General features: G+C 41.7%; 2 protein-coding genes across 5 annotated transcripts in view; one reads left to right on the top strand and one right to left on the bottom strand.

Moving 5' to 3' along the window:
- Positions 1-1,537: 1,537 nt before the first annotated feature.
- TBX10 (T-box transcription factor 10) lies at positions 1,538-18,983 on the bottom strand. Of its 2 annotated transcripts, none has more exons than XM_081952052.1 (8): positions 18,875-18,983; positions 12,070-12,331; positions 11,001-11,102; positions 8,368-8,539; positions 6,685-6,840; positions 5,025-5,092; positions 3,294-3,382; positions 1,538-1,868 (listed from the first exon to the last, which is right to left on the bottom strand). In XM_081952052.1, exons 1-8 carry the CDS (start codon positions 18,918-18,920, stop codon positions 1,594-1,596), a joined length of 1,170 nt encoding a protein of 389 aa, XP_081808178.1. In that variant the 5' UTR covers positions 18,921-18,983; the 3' UTR covers positions 1,538-1,593. The 2 variants fall into 2 exon arrangements, with proteins under 2 accessions (XP_081808178.1, XP_081808179.1); XM_081952053.1 differs by lacking the exon at positions 18,875-18,983 and adding an exon at positions 17,649-17,768.
- The window catches only part of ACY3 (aminoacylase 3), a 322,364-nt gene continuing 318,837 nt past the window's right edge, over positions 15,465-18,991 (top strand). For 2 of the 3 annotated variants that reach the window (XR_014175309.1, XM_081952118.1), the window contains exon 1: positions 15,466-15,920. The gene's annotated coding sequence lies outside the window, so the exon portion shown is untranslated. Of the gene's footprint in view, positions 15,921-18,991 lie in introns of all 3 variants that reach the window. The other variant, XM_081952119.1, reaches the window with a different exon arrangement.

Below are 18,991 nucleotides of genomic sequence, written 5' to 3'. Positions count from 1 at the left end.
CGGGTGTGTTTCAGTCAGGGTTGTTGTGTTTGGAGATGGGGTTGGAATCGGGTGAAATTCAGCAGGTTCTCACAGGTTCTGGAGAACCGGTAGTGTAAATTTTGAGTAGTTTGGAGAACCGGCAAATACCACCTCTGGCTGGCCCCAGAGTGGGGAGGGAATGGGGATTTTGCAGTGTTCTTCCCCTGCCACGCCCACCAAGCCACGCCCACAGAACCAGTAGTAAAAAAAAAAATTAATTTCACCATTGTTGGAATCATTAACTGTTGTTAAAGAATCGTGGGCTGTTTCAGAGAGGCAAGGAGCAGAATCAGTTATGAGCAGGTAGCCAGGATCTCAGTGAGATCCACTTTCTGTTCTTGTTTTGAGTTCCTTTACACCATTTAAAAGAGGTTGGTTTTGTATTGGACTACATCCTATCTATCTATAATATAATTGTTTAATATGTAATTGATGTGGTGGGGAACTCTGGTATCTAGAGCAGAGGATAAGATATAAGTATCAGTTGGGCATAAAAATTACCACCCCCAAAATGCCTTCAGTGAAGAGGAAGTTGGATTAGATTAGATTGGATTGGATTTATTGGATTTATATGCCGCCCTTCTCCCAAAGGACTCAGGGCGGCATACAGCATTAAAAAACACATAGTACAAAAGTTAAAAGGAAATTAGAAACAGTCCAAAAAACAAACCCAATTTATATAACACTCACATTTTAAAAATTAAATAAAATTAACAGGCCAGGCCGGCTTGCTGGAAAAGCCAACTTTTTAGGGCGCGTCAGAAGGACCTCCGGTCAGGGATTATGCGAAGCTCTGGGGGCAGCTCATTCCAGAGGGAAGGCGCTCCCACAGAGAAGGCTCTCCCCCTGGGGGTCACCAGCCGACACTGTCTGGCCGACGGCACCCTGAGGAGGCCAACTCTGTGGGATCGTACTGGACGGTGGGAGGCTATTGGTGGCAGTAGGTGGTCTCGCAGGTACCCTGGGCCTAAGCCATGGAGCGCTTTAAAGGTCATAATTAGTACCTTGAATCGCACCCGGAAGACAACCGGTAACCAATGCAGGCCGCCTAAAAGGGGTGTAACATGGGAGCACCTAGGTACCCCCATGATAACCCGCGTGGCCGCATTCTGGACCAGCTGAAGCCTCCGGGTGCTCTTTAAGGGCAGCCCCATGTAGAGAGCGTTACAGTAGTCCAGGCGAGAAAGGATGAGGGCATGAGTGACTGTGCACAGAGCATCCCGATCCAGGAAGGGGCGCAACTGACGTACCAGGCAAACCTGGTAAAAGGCCCCCCTGGTCACGGCTGTCAGATGTTCTTCTAAACTAAGCCGCGTATCCAGGAGGACTCCCAGATTGCAAGCCTTCTCTGAGGGGGCTAAAATTTCTCCCCCTATCATCAAAGATGGAACAAGATGCACAAATCGGGATGACGGAAACCACAGCCACTCAGTCTTGAGTTGTTTAAGTTGTTTAATGGGCAAATGATACAGGCAGTATCATAAAAAACACACACCAGGAGAGGAAAGAGGCTCTTTGGGGAAGTTTAATCTGAACTGGGCCAGGGGATGGGGAATGGCCCCTCCTGCTGTCTCACTGCTCATAGCCACCAGCTGTGTAAATGTTGAGAGTGTGGAAGCTGGTTGCCCGGTTGCTAGGTAGGGCATAAGGTGCTGCCCCAGATCGAGCTCCCACATAGAAGCTGTGATAGGAGAGGTGCTTGTAGGGCAGGGCCCCGGAGGCTTCATTCAAGGGTCGTCGTGCGATGCATACATCTGGGAGGCTGGCTGAGGTCACCAGAGGTTGATGCTGGAATTGGGAGGCTTCTCTGAGGAGGGCAGGAGAGAGGTGGTGATTGCTGGAAAACCCTAGAAAGAGAGAGGTAACTGTAGAGAATAGACGCTATTACCAGAAACCCTAATCCGTTTCTATGCAGTGTGATGCTCTGGAAATACACCTTGGCTGTTTTTCATCGAAGTGGGGAAGGCAAAACCTCCCCTGAGGGATCCACGTACAGGGAGTATCTCTGATTTCACTAAGACCTAGGACCGTGATGGCGCCCTCTGCAGGCACACCAGCCATCACCCCAGCCCAGCTCCACAGTGCATGTGCATACTTCCCACCAGCCAGCTGGTCTTCAGGTCTACTGCACATGCGTGGGGGTGGGGCATGTGGGGGGATATGTGGGGGCGGGGAGATGTAGGGAGATGTGCAGGGGGCACTCAGATTGCATTTTGGGCTCTCACGCAACGCCCCCACATCCTGTTTTGGGCCTGGAAAGTCTGCACCAACCTGGAAGCCAAAAATAAGTGGGGTGGGGTGCATGGGGGGATCATGTGTGCATGCACAGAGGGTTGTGGTGAGGGGGGTGAGGCGTGCATTGCATTATGGGTGTGTGCACGTGCACACCTTTGGCACACAACAAAAAGGTTAGCCATCACTGACCTAGGATCTTGGGAGATAATAGGGTGATTTATTATTTTCAGGTTGTTGAAACTAGCGATTTAAATACCAGTTCATTGTTTGGTTCAATGCATTCTGTTGCTAACAGTTCAACTTATTAAACTTGGAGAAACAGATTGGCACAGTGATTAAAGTCAGGAATACAACTGCCTCAAGAAAAAAACCCTCATATATGCGGGTCTTGGTTGATGTTGATCCTTCTCTTGCTGAATGAGAAGATATCAAGATAACTATTTACTGATTGCAGAAGCTATAATCTTCAAATTTCGGTAGCTTTCCAGATAGTGCCTAGGAATTTAAACATTTTTTATACCATTCTGATGCAGATCTTTAAAGAGCAAAGTTCAATTTTTCCTCTGAGTTCTTTACTCAATGATAAACTTGTGCTTCAGCAAAAATGTGGATTACATACAGCATGATTATGGCTGACCTGGAGGCAGGCTAAATGGAATGAACAAAAAAAACCCCTAATTTCTGCCTACAATGAGGGCAGTATAGAAGAAGGCAACATTTACCCACAAAACTTTGTCAAACAGTTGTATAGCTTCATTACCCTAAGCCCATAAACCAGGGGTGTCCAAACTTGGGAACTTTAAGACTTGTGGACTTCAACTCCCAGAATTCCCTAGCCAGCATGGCTGGCTGGCTGGGGAATTCTGGGAGTTGAAGTCCACAAGTCTTAAAGTTCCCAAGTTTGGACACCCCTCCCATAAACCATAAAATGTCAATGTTTATGGGGTTATTGGTTTTCCTATTATGTACTTGGATTTAAGACTGCTTTCCTGTAGTTGTCTCCATTCTAAACTGACAAAATTATTTTTTCATCTTACCTTTCTCTGGAATCTCTTGAAGTTGGCCTAAGGAAGTGGCATTCCCATTCCGTGATAAACAGCCCAGTAGTTGCCCCGAGGATCCTGGCCTATACATAGACAACATAATCAGTTAAGGTATACATATGAAATTTCCCTTGAGCACCTCTACAGGACATTTTTTAAGAGTACAACTTGATCCAGTTCTATCTATGTCCTTAGCCACCCCTGGCGTATTAATTCTTCCCTTTTGTTGGGTTATCAGCATGATGCAGATGTAGCTGATACAATCACTCATCCCCAAAACATTGGTGGAATGATTCTATAGCACAGTGATGGCGACTCTTTTTGGCACCGAGTGCCTAAACTGGAACACGTGTGCATGTATGTGTGTGTGCCGGATGGCGGAAACCCAAAGACCAGCTGGCCATCATGCGCATGCCTGTTTTGGGCCATTTTGCAGGCCATTTTGGGGCTGTTTTCACCCAAAAAACCTGGCCTGAAAACGGTCTGGAAAATGGCCTGTATTTTGGGCTGTTTTTCAGGCTGTTTTTCATGCCATTTTTGGCTGTTTTCTGGCGTTCCAGTGCCTGCGAAGACCAGCTGCTAGAAACCAGAAGAGCATCAGGCAACGGCTGTAGCAGTTTTAGACATGGATGAGGAAAAAGCCTCATGAATTAAAGTGAATTGTAACAGAACTAGCATGACTTGGGTCTCGGGCTTTGTTTTTGAGAGGGTATGTCTCCTAATTCAGCCTTTGATGCCTTTGCAACTGTGGAGGCAGGCTTAATTTGCCCTTGGCTGTTCTAGACCCTTGATCACATCGTTACCAAGATCATGAATTAGGCATTGTAAATCTTTTTAAAGGTATTGATAAGGCATTGATATAGTCAGGGCCTGGCATTTAACAAGTTGCCTAGTTGAGAATACTGTGAGCGTAATCCCTCCTTAACTGTAACTTCATTGTCATTTTGCTGGGTTATTAAAAAAAGAAACCAACTGATTTAAACTGGAAAAGAGATGCTCCAAATTAGAACATTAAATATTTTCTCTTACCCAGAAAAGGATTCTGCCAGACTGGATTTTTTTAATGGGGGGTAGAGGTACCATTTTACCTATTTTGGCATCATATTGACATCTATGGAATACTTCTGTGTGCTTCTAACTGCATTTACTGCCAGAACTGCCATTCTCTTGTAACACTTCTCAATTTGGGGTACTTTAGCTGGGGTTAAATTAGACAGAGACTTCTCCAAGCTTCCTTTTCTAGCCTGAATGACAGCAAAGCCATAAAACAATCCTACCAGCCACCAGTGTTTGGGAAGACTAGTGATCCAGTTGATGAATGGAGTGGAAGTCAGATGGACTTAATTTAAAAGGGGGCTCTCTCAATTAATTGTGCTCCCTTCCTCATCCCACATCTCTCTCCCACTCTCCTGACCTGTCACCTGGTTTATTCTTGGATTCAGGCCCATCACAGTCCTGTATTCAGAAAGAACCCAAATAACAGCTGCAGAGCATCTCCACACCAGCAATATGTGTATTTTTAATATATTTATATGACTATTCTTTTATTAACCTACTGTATTCTCTGTAAATGAGTCCCACATTTTATTATACTTGCCTAAACAAAATCTAGCTTTATAGGCAAGTGCAAATGCAACAAGGTCTTCAATCCACTGAATAAATGGCTCCATTCATTCAGTTGTCTATCTCTGGTTTAGTAGAATAGTAATCTAGGAAGAGACTTACCAGTCATCTGGCTCACACTCCCGGAAACCTTTAGCAAAAGGGTTACTAGCAATTTTCAGCTGGGTGATCTGTCAAGACAGGGAGAGCTTTATCAGTGATTTACTACCTTCCCTGGCAGCCTCATCTTTGTTCAGATAGCTTTCCCTAGTCCCAGAGAAGGGAATTTCAATCAGATAGCATACTGATCTAAATTCCTTCACATACCTCACAAAACTGTTTAGGAGAAGGCCAAGGGAGACAATAAACATTTGATTTATAATCCTGCCTACCCTTTTTCTGAGGACAGTAGGATAGCATTTTAAAAAGGCAAAGTCTCCTTCAAGTTGAGTTTGACTCCTAGTGGCTTCATTGATATACCAATCTGTTCTGACCCCCCTCTCCACACCTGTGAATAAACCAGAACACAGGTTTGGCTGTTTGCCACTGTTTAATTACTGAGATAACAAATCCTTTGGCTGAGGGACCAGACAACTCGCGTTCAATAAAACAACCCAGATAATTCAAATGAAGCCACGCAGATAGTCCGAACGAGCAGACACGGCAAGAATACATAGATTTTCTTAACTACTAATTCGAACGGTTGTTTCCTGCAAATGTCCCCTCCCAACGCCTCACCTATAATCTCTCTTGGGAGGAGCCAATCCATAACCACCTGTGCTTAATCATCTTCTGTGAGTCTGCCTACGGAGTTGCTGCTTCCGTTTCTCATCCCTTCTCAATCTAGCATCAGAGACAAACTGCCTTTGATCCTCCCCACTGCTCCATGCCTCAGGCACCTCCTGGTGGCTAACCAGCCTCTCTGGTCCTTGCTCTGAGTCTGAACCTTGAACAGGGTGCTCCACATCATCCAGGGCAGACTCATATGGTTCCTTGCTATCCGAATCCATCAGCAGCTCAACCAGATCCTGCTGGGCCACAACACCAATCTATAAAAGGTTATCTATCCCATTGTGGCCTAGCAAAAAAGAGGTTGAGAGAGAAAAGTTTCAAGTTATCCAATGAACCATGTGGTATACTGAGGCTGGGTGCTAATCCCTTTCATCCATATTGATTGTATCCCCTCAGGTGCCTTCTTAAATTGTTGGTTTAGGATTCGTAATTAGGTTGTCAGTTTAGCATCATGAGCAATGTGTTATGCATACAGGTAGTCCTTGATTTACAACAGTTTGCTTAGTGATCTTTCAAAATTACAAAGGCACTTGAAAAAAGTGACTTATGACCATTTTTCATACTTAATGACCATTGCAGCATCCACACGATCACATAATTTACATTTGGATGCTTGACAACTGACTCATATCTATGACCGTTGCAGTGTCCCAGGGTCATGCGATCGCCTTTTGCAACCTTCTGACAAGCAAAGTCAGTGGGGAAACCAGATTCACTTAACAACTGCGTTACTAATGTAACGACTGGAATGATTCACTTAACTAAAGTGGCAAGAAAAGTCATAAAGCGGGGGGAAACAACACATTTCTCACTTAGCAGCATACATTTTGGGTTCAATCGTGGTCGTAAGTTGAGGACTACTTGTATTTACCCAACAGAGGGGGCCCATCCTGATTTATCTACAAGAACTCAGTAGTATTCTGTCGCACATCAACCCTCTTCCATAAATCAGTTCTGTTGGAGGAGAAACCACAATATACTCTGTTCTTACTCGATGGTTCTGATAGGCGGTCACTGCCATAAATTGCGTCTCTGTAAAGAGGAAAGATTTGAAATTCTCCTGGGCATAGCGCTCGCTGTCTGGACGCGGGTCCACCACCACCACATGGAAACGGGGCTGGTATCTGTGCATGGAGTTCAGAATGATCTGTTTGATTAAGAAAATAAAGCTTTCAGGTGAGGGTACAAACAATTTAAATTCAGGTGAGGGCCTTCCAACGATGTATGTGGCAGCAGGCAACTTTCTTTCACTTTCCCAGAGGTCAGTAGATCTCTTCTAATTTGAAATATAATGGGGGGAAACCAGTGGTGAAATTCATTTTTTTAAACTATTGGTTCGGTGGGCGTGGCTTGGTGGGCGTGGGGTGGCTTGGTGGGCGTGGCAGAGGAAGGATACTGCAAAATCTCCATTCCCACTCCACTCTGGGGCTAGGCAGAGGTGGTATTTGCCGGTTCTCCAAACTACTCAAAATTTCCGCTACCAGTTCTCCAGAATCTGTCAGAACCTGCTGGATTTCACCCCTGGGGAAATCCCTAGCCAGAAATATTATGTACTGTCAACCAAGGGGCTACATTTCACAAAAAGTGGTTTTTATTTATTAAATACTGAAGAAATATTTCACTCAGGTTCTCTTCACTTTCATGACTAAAGTCTGCATGAAAAAAAGCTACATCAGTTTCCCAATCTGGCAATGGCCAGATGTATTGGTTTCCAAAAATGAATATGCTGCTATTATTATTATTATTATTATTATTATTATTATTATTATTATTATTATTATTATTATTATTATTATTATTCATATGATGAAAACATGACAAAAGAGAAATAAATGTATACAGGCAATCCACATAATTATATACAAAACCGCTATGGGGGAAGGGCAGTAGTCTCATAACTGGATGTCCAGTTCAGCTATCTAGGCGTTGCTAGGTGCAGATCTTCTAGGGAATCAGAGAACACACATTGCAGGTAATTTTGCAAAATATGTTTTATAATTTGCATATCAGCACCACGATGGCAAGGGGAATCTTTCCATCCTCACTAATAGAGGGCAGAGGCACTTCCTCCAGTATTACACCCAATTCTGTTTAGTTTTGTCCAATATGTCATATTTGGAAGGGAAATTATATAGTGTATATGCTGTCCTATCCCACTGACCGTGGGTGGTTGAAATGGCAATGGTGGAAACAGGAATACTGCATATCTGGAGGGTAGAAGTTGGATAAATCTGGTCGATAGCTATTAGGTTGGGTCTTGGGTCAGGGTCAAGTTGCCAATCTAGCCATAACTGCTTATTCAGATTTCTTTTGAGCCAGCCCGAATATGAGATATTGTTATACATGAAAAAGAAGTTTCTTCTTTTACTCCAACAGTATTTCTGTTTTTTCTCCACTACTACCACAGTCCTTTTTTTTTTGTGTAAAATCTTGTTTGAGAAGAATTTTGGAAAAATGTATGTCATTTATTTACTTTTTTTGCTAATAGAGTACTGCCAGTGTTATATTTAGGATTTTTTTAAAAATCTGAGTATTATAATGTTTGCATTTAAGGAATAAGTTGCCTTTCCTAAAATAAAACAGGGGAAAAACATTAAACAGTCGCTTAAGTCAAGTGCAATCTAGTCAGGAAGCTAAATAGTCATTAATCATGCAACAGTCCAGAGCAACTCACATGGCCGTTGTCATCCATCAAGTTGTTGGTGAGCTTGAGCTTGTCAAAAGAGACAATTTGCCTCATCCACTGGCCTCCCTTGGCAGGGGAGTCAGGATGGAAGTGAACCCGGCCGGGTGTAGCAGGATCCGCCTTGCCAGCTACCAGCCAAGCAGAACTGTGAAACGCATACCTGTAGGAAAGAGGTATCCTGTTGGGCTAGGTTTTGTTACATCCTGGCTTGTACTGGATCCATCCATGATGTTTGGCTTGCTAGGAAATCCCAAGGGAAAAAATAGGCTAGATCAGGCCAGTTCTACTATATATGGAATTGTGAAGTACTAGCTATAGGAATCTTCTTCCCTGTGGCGGAACCGAAAAAGTTATCCATCCCAACAACGGGACATCTCACAGATGAGAATTCTGGCCCTATCCATTAGGCTTGAAGAAGGCCAAAGGATGGAACATACATTGTTTAATACATAAAGACACACATACACACACTTATTTGTATTGATGCTCAGACAAATTTGACAATATCATGACTAAGATAGATTGATTCATGCAGAGTCCAAAATCTAAATCAAGACCTTTTATAAGGGTAAATGAAATAGCAGCCGTCTTAAAATCTGTGCATCTCTAATGAACAGCTTCATTCAAGGAGCAGACATTGACTTGACTATGACTAATTCACTTCCATTGTTGACCAAAAGCCAGAATGACAAGAAAAGGAGGGGGGAGTCAAGGCGATGTGATTTTCATCCCTGAAGACATGCTAGACAAATCAACAATAATAATGAATCCAACTCTTTGGCTTCCAGATCTTTATTGGTGTTGACAACTGTTGCCCAGCAGGATTTGCATCACAGACCGGTACCTGCTGACTGCCTGAGGCATGCTAATATAGAAACCTAATACAACTTAATTGCATATTATTTATGTGGCTTTTATCTTGAGAATCAAAGTGTGGCGTTATTATGCCTTAGAGTTTATATCATTATTCAGCAACGCTCTTCTCTTCTAAAGAGACCTAATAAAGAATGTGTGTTTTTTCCCCTTCATGGATAATGTTAAATTGGAACAGAAGGTACACGTTAGTTGCCTGGAAGTATTTCTATATAGCCTTTTGCTCTTGGTAATAATTCCAGGGGAATGACCCTGGAGAGAGACTATGGTTTGACTGGGGTATAGACCAGTGATGGGTTTAAAATTTTTTTAGAACCTCTTCTGTAGGTGTGGCCTGCTTTGTGGGAGTGGCTTGCCATCCATGTGACCGGGTGGGAGTGGCTTGCCAGCCATGTGACCGAGTGGGAGTAACTTGGCAGTTATGTGACTGGGTGGGCGTGGCCAACTTGTAAAATGTGGTGAAACTCACTTAACAACGCTCTTGCTTAGCAACCAAAATGTTGGCTCAGAAACTCTGGCATTGAAGTGTGAAAGTCTTAAAGCTGTCAAGTTACAAGACTCTTGCACCCCTAACCCTTTAGAAAAAAAAACTGGGGTGTTCAAACTTGGCAGCTTTAAGACTTGTGGACTTCAACTCCCAGAATTCCTCCTCTTGCTCTTCATCTTGATGATGTGCGGACGGGCGGGGGGAGGGAGCTGGAACCAGTTCTAAACGACACTGTAGATTTGTGGAGCCTCTTCTATAGAAGAGGTTAGAACTGGCAGGAACCCACCCCTGGTATAGACCCTGTAAGTTCAAAGAAGCCATTTCCTTCACAAGCAATACAGATAGTTCTCAACTTTCAACAGTTCACTCAGTGACCATTCAAAGTTACTGAAAAAAGTGACTTATGACCATTTTTCATACTTATGAGCTTTGCAGCATCTCCATGATCACATAATTTACATTCGGATGCTTGACAACTGATTCACATTTATGACGGTTGCAAAGTCCCATGATCATGTGATCCCCTTTGGTGATCTTCTGACAAGCAAAGTCAATGTGGGAACCAAATTCATTTAACAACCATGTTATTAATTTAACAACTGTAGTGATTCAATTAACAAATGTGGCAAGAAAAGTCAGAAATGCGGCAAAACCTGCTTAACAAATCTCTCACTTAGCAACATAAATTTTGGGCTCAATTGTGGTTGTAAGTTGAGGACTACCTGTATTACTATTCCTGATCTTTAAAGTCTGACAGTTGAAACTAAATTCTTGTATAGAATGTTGGCTTTCATTAAAGTTACCCCCCCAAAAAAAGTTTTTAGGGCAGCACAGCTCACCATTCATCATACTATATATTTGTGTGTTCCCAATGTCAGCAAAAGTCCATTCTTCTGAGCCATAGTGGCCCAAGAAGAGGGCCACATCTGCTGACTCAACTGGACCTCAGGTTTTGCAAAAGTAAAACAGCTTTCAAGGGAAAGATTCAAAATCAAAACCGAACCGTGGTTTCCCGAAAGCCGACAGAAGTGGTAATAGAAGACAGCTGATATTTGAAGGGTTTGGAGGGAGGAATGGAAGAGAACGGAAAGTCTCAAACCTCCTCAACCTTAGTTTTAAAAAAGAAAAAAAAATCCCAGAACCCCTGAATTCTGTTGATAGTAAAGCTTTGGTTTTAGACAATTGGCTGAGATCCCATTGGCTGCAATCATTCATTGAGGTTCCCATTGACATCAATAGATCCAAACTTACGATCCCATACCGATATCTCTTGTCATCCAAAGGGACAAAATCCATTAGAAGCACATAGTCCGCCAATGGGTCCATGCCTGATATCTTCACCTGGAAGGTGGGAAACATCCTCCTGCCACGGAGAAAAAGGACTTTGCAAGATCATTTGTTTAGCTTCCTTGTTGCAATAGGAAAGGACTTATCATGGCTTTGGAAATGCCAGCAGATTACAAGGATTTTAGCTGACCAGGATCTGCTGGCCACAAAAAGATGGGTTATTGTGGATAATTGATACAACTGAGTATGCTGCATTGGGCCAGTAGCTTTGGGGTGAAAGTATGGAAAATGCCCTAAGGTAAGGTCTGTCTGTCTGTCTGTCTGTCTGTCTGTCTGTCTGTCTGTCTTTCTTTCTTTCTTTCTTTCTTTCTTTCTTTCTTTCTTTCTTTTTCCTTCCTTCTTTCTCTTTCTCTCCTTCCTTCCTTCCTTCCTTTGTTCCTTCCTTCCTTCCTTCCTTCCTTTCTTTCTTTCTTTCTTTCTTTCTTTCTTTCTTTTTTCTTTCTTTCTCCTTCAGTGCTTTGAAGTCCATCACAGAATGTGGGGAAAATATTCCTGAGCTGAGTAAATAGCATACTCTGGGTCAGGGAAGGGCAAATATCATGTGCCCAATATACAGGAAAAGCCATTACAAGTCTTGCCTTAAAGGCCCAAGCCACTTACCAAGTGGCTTCTCTCAAATTGGCAAGCTAGGCAATTTCTCCCATGGCACACAGCAAGCTCTAGCAAAACAGTTGAAAGAGAATTAGCTTACACAGTAAACCATATTTTACACACATTTTTGAAGCATTAAGCAGCTGCAATCATTTGGGAAGCTCAGGTGCGTGGTGTAATCTCCTTAAACCTCTTAATGATCCTTTACTTTGTTCTTATAAATGTAGTATAGCTGCAGTTTTTGTAGCCTCCCTCCTGAAACTTTGCTGAGTGGTGTGCTTTCCCTACATCTAGTTTGTGGGGAGCTGAAGTCTACACATTTTAGAGATTCTGTGACTGAGAAATGCTGCTGATGGTGTCTGCACCTGTGATCCGAAGAGCATCGCACTTACCGTCCTGCCTTGGTGACAATCATCTCGGTGCCAAGGCTGTTGAACTCCTCCCAAAGGCTCCTCATTTCCAGTTGCACAGTGACACCAGACACACATTGGTTTTTCCTGGCTAACTGGGTGCTGCCACTTTGCTTCCCTGCTCCATTGGTTCCATATTGCTCAAAGTCTGCTGCTGTGCCCAGCAGACAAGATGCAGCCAAAGGGCTAGGAGAGAAGGGGCAGCCCTCAGAGGTCAATACACTCAAACTTGCTGCAATGAATGCTGAGAGAGAAGAGAAAGAAAACCACAGTTTCAGCTCCAGATGCCATGGAGACCAGACTTCCATAAGCCTCAGTGGCAGAATCAAGATTTAGGTTTAAAAAATCCCTGCCCGTGGAGAAGATCAATGTCAGATTTTGAACATGTTATTGTCTACACTGGATAAATGTTGACTTTCATTGAAACATCTACATCTTTGGAATAATTTCTGATGTCTATGGAGATTCTCAGTCATCCAGGTTTTGGCTGTCCCAAAACTGCTTTTTTTCAAAAGGCAGCTGGACTTTGTTTTTCCTTGAAGACATTTTACTTCTCATTCAAAAACCGAAGAAGCTCTCTGGATGAGAAGCAAAATGTCTTCAAGGGAAAAAAAAGTCCAATTGCTTCTTTTGAAAAAGCCCTTTTGGGAAATCCTGGTGCATTTGTGTACGGACCCAGATTAATGGGGACAATCGAAAGAATAATTGCATCCCTCTAAGGCAGTGTTTCTCAACTTTGGCGACTTTAAGTCCTGTGGACTTCAACTCCCAGAATCCCATAGCTGGCTGGGGAATTCTGGGAGTTGAAGTCCACAGGACTTAAAAGTTGCCAAGATTGAGAAACACTGCTCTAAGGATAGAATTCTTTCATACAGTGGTGGATTAACTTTGAAGGATGGTGTGGGAATTTATCCTTATGGACAAAATAGACTTCACTAATACTATGCCCCAATTATATGTACACAATTTTTTCCCCAAACTTATTAACTCATCCCCCCTCCCATGTTTGCAAAAATGCAATTGGAAATTAAAGGACAGTACCAGGTCACCTTTTAAGTTAAAGAATAACTCAACCAAACTTTATATTATACATAAGAGGTGGTTACACCAGAAATAATTATATGGATGGGATGTAAACTATTTGACTTCATCTTAGAGTGTGGTTTGTGAGTTTGGAAGATTTGCAACTGCCTCTCAATGACACTCAGTCTTGAGCCATGCTGACGCACGGCCATAAACATACTGTATATCTCAGCAATGAGCCACCCCCCACCCCCAAGCTCATTGAGTGCTGAATGTGTGCTTTGAAAAAAAATACTTGTCATCAAAAAGCCTGAAGCTTTTTCTTATAAAAATAAACTTCTGTTCCAATGTCCCAAAGGTACTTTTTTCAAGAGGCAACTGGTTTCTGGTTTTTCTTGAAGACGTTTTGCTTCTCATCTAAGAAGCTTCTTCAACTCTGACTGGATGGTGGGGAATGGAAGGATTCTTCTCCCATCTTCCCTGCCATCCAGTCAGAGCTGAAGAAGCTTCTTGGATGAGAAGCAAAACATCTTCAAAGAAAAACCAGAAAGTCCAGTTGCTTCTTGAAAAAAGCACCTTTGGGACAACCATGACCTGGATGACTGAGAATCTCCATAGACATTCTGTTCCAATGCACCTGTGGGTCCTTTAATTGAAAAAACAGGAAAAATGTTAAAATAAATATAAATGTATTTGTAGCAGATGGCTTTTGGCTTTTTTCCGAATTCCATCTCCATTAGAAGGGCAATCACATATTCAAATTGGTAATTGCTAAACTCATACGCTGTTGTTAATTTCAGAAAGTGGAAATGCCAGGACATGAATATCTGCCTAATATGGAAATCTTGGCTCCTTATTGCAGATGATTGTGTCTTCTCAGAAATAAGCTTTCCTAAAAATATCAGAATATGTTTTCAGACATAAGTTATGAATTTGAAAATAAGTTTGAAAGCTGAGTTATGTCCTGTATGCTTTTCATAACCTTTTCTGTGCAAAACAGGAGAAGACAGTGCCAGCATCTTCGGAAGAGCTAGCTGAGATTTGAGCCTGATGTAGTTGTAAAGATACTCTGGCACTGTATAATAGGAGCGAATAGGATCTCCTACCATTTTAATGTGCCCCATTCCAAAAGGATAAGCTGAAATAGAGTGTTTCCCCCAATGAAGAGAAGATGGAATAAATGCATGGGATCCTTTGATTGACAGTACTAGAAATGGCTTCTCTAGAAGCTGCTAACAGCACTTGGCCAAGGAGTCACAAAACGTATTGAACAATAAACTGTAGTTAACAAAACACAATTGGTGTGATCATATAACATACTGTTTCTGAACAAGTCAACAATATTACAGCTCAACATGATGGCTTAGTTCATGCAACAAACTAAGACAATGGCTGACTTCCTACAACACTAGAAAAGTATATTGTGTAAAACCAGCCAAGAAAGGCTTTGACAGAGGGGAAGTGAGTGTAGGGACACATAACACATAATCCCTCTAGACCAATTCTTCATTATTCCTACCTCTTGAACACTACAGGAGATGTTGCTTTTATAAGGGGACAGGTGGATTGCAACAGAGCCATAGGATGGAACAGGAGCAAAATCTGATTCTCAAAACATGCCAGATGTTTCAAGGACAATGTTCTTTCTTTGCCTGGATTCAGAGGTTCTTCCCCTGTTTGCATGTTGCTATGCCACCAAAATGCTCCTGCCACTTTTTTGGGCTGTGTCCCCATGACATTGCTTTCATTTGGGTTCTAGTCCATGAGTGAGCGGGGCTTAATTCATTGCAGTAGGATTTTCCCCATTATCATGACATTGTCTAAGGCCAGCCGCATAGTGTGTAAAATCAGTTTTGCCCTGTGTTTCCTTGCAAGGAAATCATGTGGTTGTAGTGATTTGAAGATAAGATGCAGGAAATCGATTAGCAGAAATTGATTTTATGCTGGTAATTTTTGCTGTGACAAGGATGGATCTCTAACTCCAGAATAGGAAAAAGGCCCCTTAAGTCAGGAAAAAAGCAGCTATGCTAGCAAAATATCTTGCAAATTATGTGACAGAGATAGTATGAGAAAAGTTTAATAATTTGTTACACTGTTGACAGTAGATCATCGGAATACATTATTGCCATTCCTTTCTTTCACAAGGGAAGCTGGTTGTTTGTTTGTTTGTTTGTTTCTGGCCTTAACTTTTTAGTCATCCATTTATCCACCCAAATTACTAAATTTTAATTGAAAAAGAAAAAAAATAAAAGGTTGCATTGGCAAGAAAAACTAAAGCATTGGGAGATTAAATTTCAGATCTGTACTGAGGCTCCTCCTTTCTTCTTTATTTATTATTACTTTGAATAGTTTCATTGTTTTGCTTTTTCAAAGTTCCTAAGGGAAAACTTCTTTAGGCTTTTTCGTTGTAGAAGAATGATTTTCCTGCTGTGAAAATGTCTTCTCTTTTGTGTTATAAGGCTATTCATGACTGTTTTCCTAAGCTAGCTTTCTGAGGTTGGATATTTGGGTCATGAAGAATTTGGCAGTAATTCAGTTTTCTTTCCAGTTGTGAAATGTTTTTCCCCGTGTTATGAATATATTTATATACACAGAGAGAGAAATTGAGAAAGAGATTATTGTAATCTTATTCACTTCTTGATGAGATTCAGGTTCCACAACTTTATTTATTTTTTCTCCCTTCAACTTCATTTGGATTACTTTTCTACCAGAACATTTCCAAAGTCTGTACTTTGGACTTTGAAGCACAGATTCAAAGTTTTCACTAGATCCTACAGGAGTTTGTTGCTTGAATCCCAGCTGTGGACCAGGTAATTATAATTCTTTCTCTTTTTCTTTCTGCCAAATGTCTGGAAAGTCTAGAATTGTATTTAATTAGAGGAAGTTTAGGCGAACCCAGTTAAGGTGCAATGAAGTGGGACCAGAAAGTGACAAACAAGAAAAACTGCTGTTTAAAGCCAAACCCCTGGTGCTTCGTGATTGTTAGAGCAAGAACTATGATACGTTTGCGAGCCTTTTCACCCTGGTGGATCTTTTTAGCTGAAGCCCTTACAGTACCAGTACTTCCTACACTGGAAGTATTAGTGGGATTAGCTTTGTGAACTCCAAGCTGGCATGCCTGAGAGGACCAATGAGAAATCTGTCAGAGAAAAGGATCAGTTTTGGATCTTGAACATGGTTTTATTGTTTCTTTAGATTTGTATTGCTGATGGGAACCACCCAAGAGTTTTCTATGATTTGGATCATCAGGGCACACTCCCTATAGCTGATGCGAAAGACTGTTGCCCCATACAATTCCAGTTAGGAAACGAGGAGTTAAAATTGTTCTGTCCAATAACAAACCAATTATTATCACAATTTTTTAAAAAATCAGTTAATTGTTACTGTGCCTTACTTACATTGATGCTTTAATTCAGCTTCTTTTCGCCTTGCTTTTTTCGGTAGAGCCTGGGAAACTTTTCAATAATTTTCGCATGTTGTAACTACTCCATCTTGTGGTTTCATTACTCCATTTCCCTTTGTCCTTTTTATATACATAATACTTTATATTTTCACTAAAAGGTTTGTTTATGCACACTACTTATTTTGTCCTTTAATATGCCTTAAAATATCTACTTTTTGGCTCCAACTTTAAATGAAATATTCAAAATGATTGCTTTCTGTCCAGATCTAATTAGAACTGCAGTTTCATTGGGATAAAGAAACAAACATTCATTTCCTAAATCTGTTTGAAACTACCATCTAGGTGGCAGCCTAACCAATTTGCCTTGATCTTGAAAAGCTAAACAAAAGTTATATTTATTGTTTGGATAGGAGACAACCAAGAAATAGGAGGGCTAAAGATGGATTATAATTTAAAAAAAACAGGTCCCCGAGTCAGCCTGAATCAAGGTGGACTATTTGATTAGCAATCTATGTTCAGCCATGTATAATTCCCACAGGTATATGGTTAATACCTGGGTATGAGCTTGGTCTAGTTCAATCTGGAAACTGAGGAGATTAATGTTCTGTTCCTTTTATGCAATTCTCTTCTTTTTGTACACCTTGCCTTGTTCTCTTCATCCCTTTCTAGCGCTCTCAGAAAAATTACATGTGAATGATATATATTTTAAAGCAGGTTCTCAAAAATGCAAGAAATGTTTTGTAATGGCATGTGGGAATGACCTTTGAAAGCAGGGAGAAGAGCCTCAGCCAGGGAAACAGTAGGATAAAGTGGCAGTTTAGCCCATAGAAGGAATGTGGGAATGGTAAATATCTCAGAAGAGAACCACCCCAGTTTCTTGAGCTATAAAGACAACAGGAGAGAAATGTACTTTCAGACTCACAAAATTCTGTTAATGTAACCTTATAATAAAGAGTTCAGTTGTGTTGCTCCTATACAGCCATCCAAAGGTTTCTGGAGAGATGCACTTAATCTCTCCAGCTACAATCTACACACTTGTGCAAAACCCTGAAAAATTGTGACTATGTTATTTAACCAAAGCTCAAGTCTATTCACTATTCTTCTATATTTAGAGAAGAACCTTGTTTCATTTTACCTGTATCTAAGGATATCAGGGCCATCCATCCCAGAAAATTTCCTTAAAATAAGGATGATCAATTCATGATTCATTGGCTATGTATGGTCCCCAAACTCAGTTTGGCAACCTCCTGGATTTCATTGCCAAAATCCAATAGCGAAACTAAGGAGGGGAGTGGTTTGCAACGCAGTTTGGTTTTCTTTAAAGAAAAACAGAACAAACCGAAGCTCCTCAATTATATAGGGAGTTTAATTATCAACTTCATTTAGCATCTCTCCAATTGAAACGGCTGTTAAAATTGAATCCATCCATCACTGCTCTTAAGCTGTAAATAATAAAAAACCAGGAGGAAAAAAAATGCTCCAGGCAACATCCAGCAGCTACACCCAATGCCTGCAGTGCTACAAGTTCTGCCACAGGAAGAATCACTGGGTAGAATTGCCAATAGGGGTATGGCTGTTTGGAAGCTGCACAGTAAGCTTCCTAGCCGAGAGACCCAACCATCTCACCTGCCTTGTTGGCTAGAAGTCAATGATGCTATTCTTCTCATTACTTCTGGATTCCAATGGAAGTGGTCAGGGCAACCCCACCACTTCCTTCTTAGGCATTTGCCATATTTCATTCCATGGATGGCATTTAAAGTCCCACAAGCATGTAATTAGATGAATTCATTATTGTGGCTTAATCATGTGTGCCCCTCATATACTGATGTACACAAGGAGCTCCGCCCATTGCTACCACAACCCCTTTAGCTTAATGTCCTGATTGTTTTCTAGGTGTAGCACCGCCACCTGATGCTCCCGGGGACTGAGTCAGGTTCTTGCACCCTCAGGACATTTCCTTGAGATAACCCAGGCTGCTACTCTTTAGAATCCCCAACTGACCTAGATAAAAGAAATGCTACCTTATTATCTCCAGGATTTTGTTGAATAGGCACATGTGGAATCATCACACAAAAGGCCCAACTCAAGCATCAAACGTGCTGCTTCTCTGCACAGCGATGCAACACAAGAGTAAGCTATCTTTAAGGCAGCCTTTCCCAATGTTTAAATTTGGGGTGATGGGAGTTGTAGTCCAACTCTTCTCAATAGCACTGGTTTGGGGAAGCAGCATTAGTCCAATAACTACATCTCTATCTGTCCTAGCACTAGAGGAACCTAGTGCCCTAGAAGAATTCAAGATGCTCAAAGAAAAAAGTGCTAAGATCCAAAATATGGATGAAGTACATTGCTGGGTCCAATTACCTGACATTGTACGTAGCTGGAAGGCGTTGGGAAGACTCTGGCTCATTCAGTTCATTCCCTTCTCAGTCTTGCCATCTCCTGCTCTGCAATGCACTGAGCTGGATCTCCAGAATGGTG

Source organism: Natrix helvetica (genome assembly GCF_964273705.1).
Source record: "Natrix helvetica genome assembly, chromosome: 1".
NCBI classification, from domain to species: domain Eukaryota; kingdom Metazoa; phylum Chordata; class Lepidosauria; order Squamata; family Natricidae; genus Natrix; species Natrix helvetica.
The sequence above is the reverse complement of the archived record's forward strand: the minus strand, read 5'-3'. Positions and strand labels throughout refer to the sequence as shown.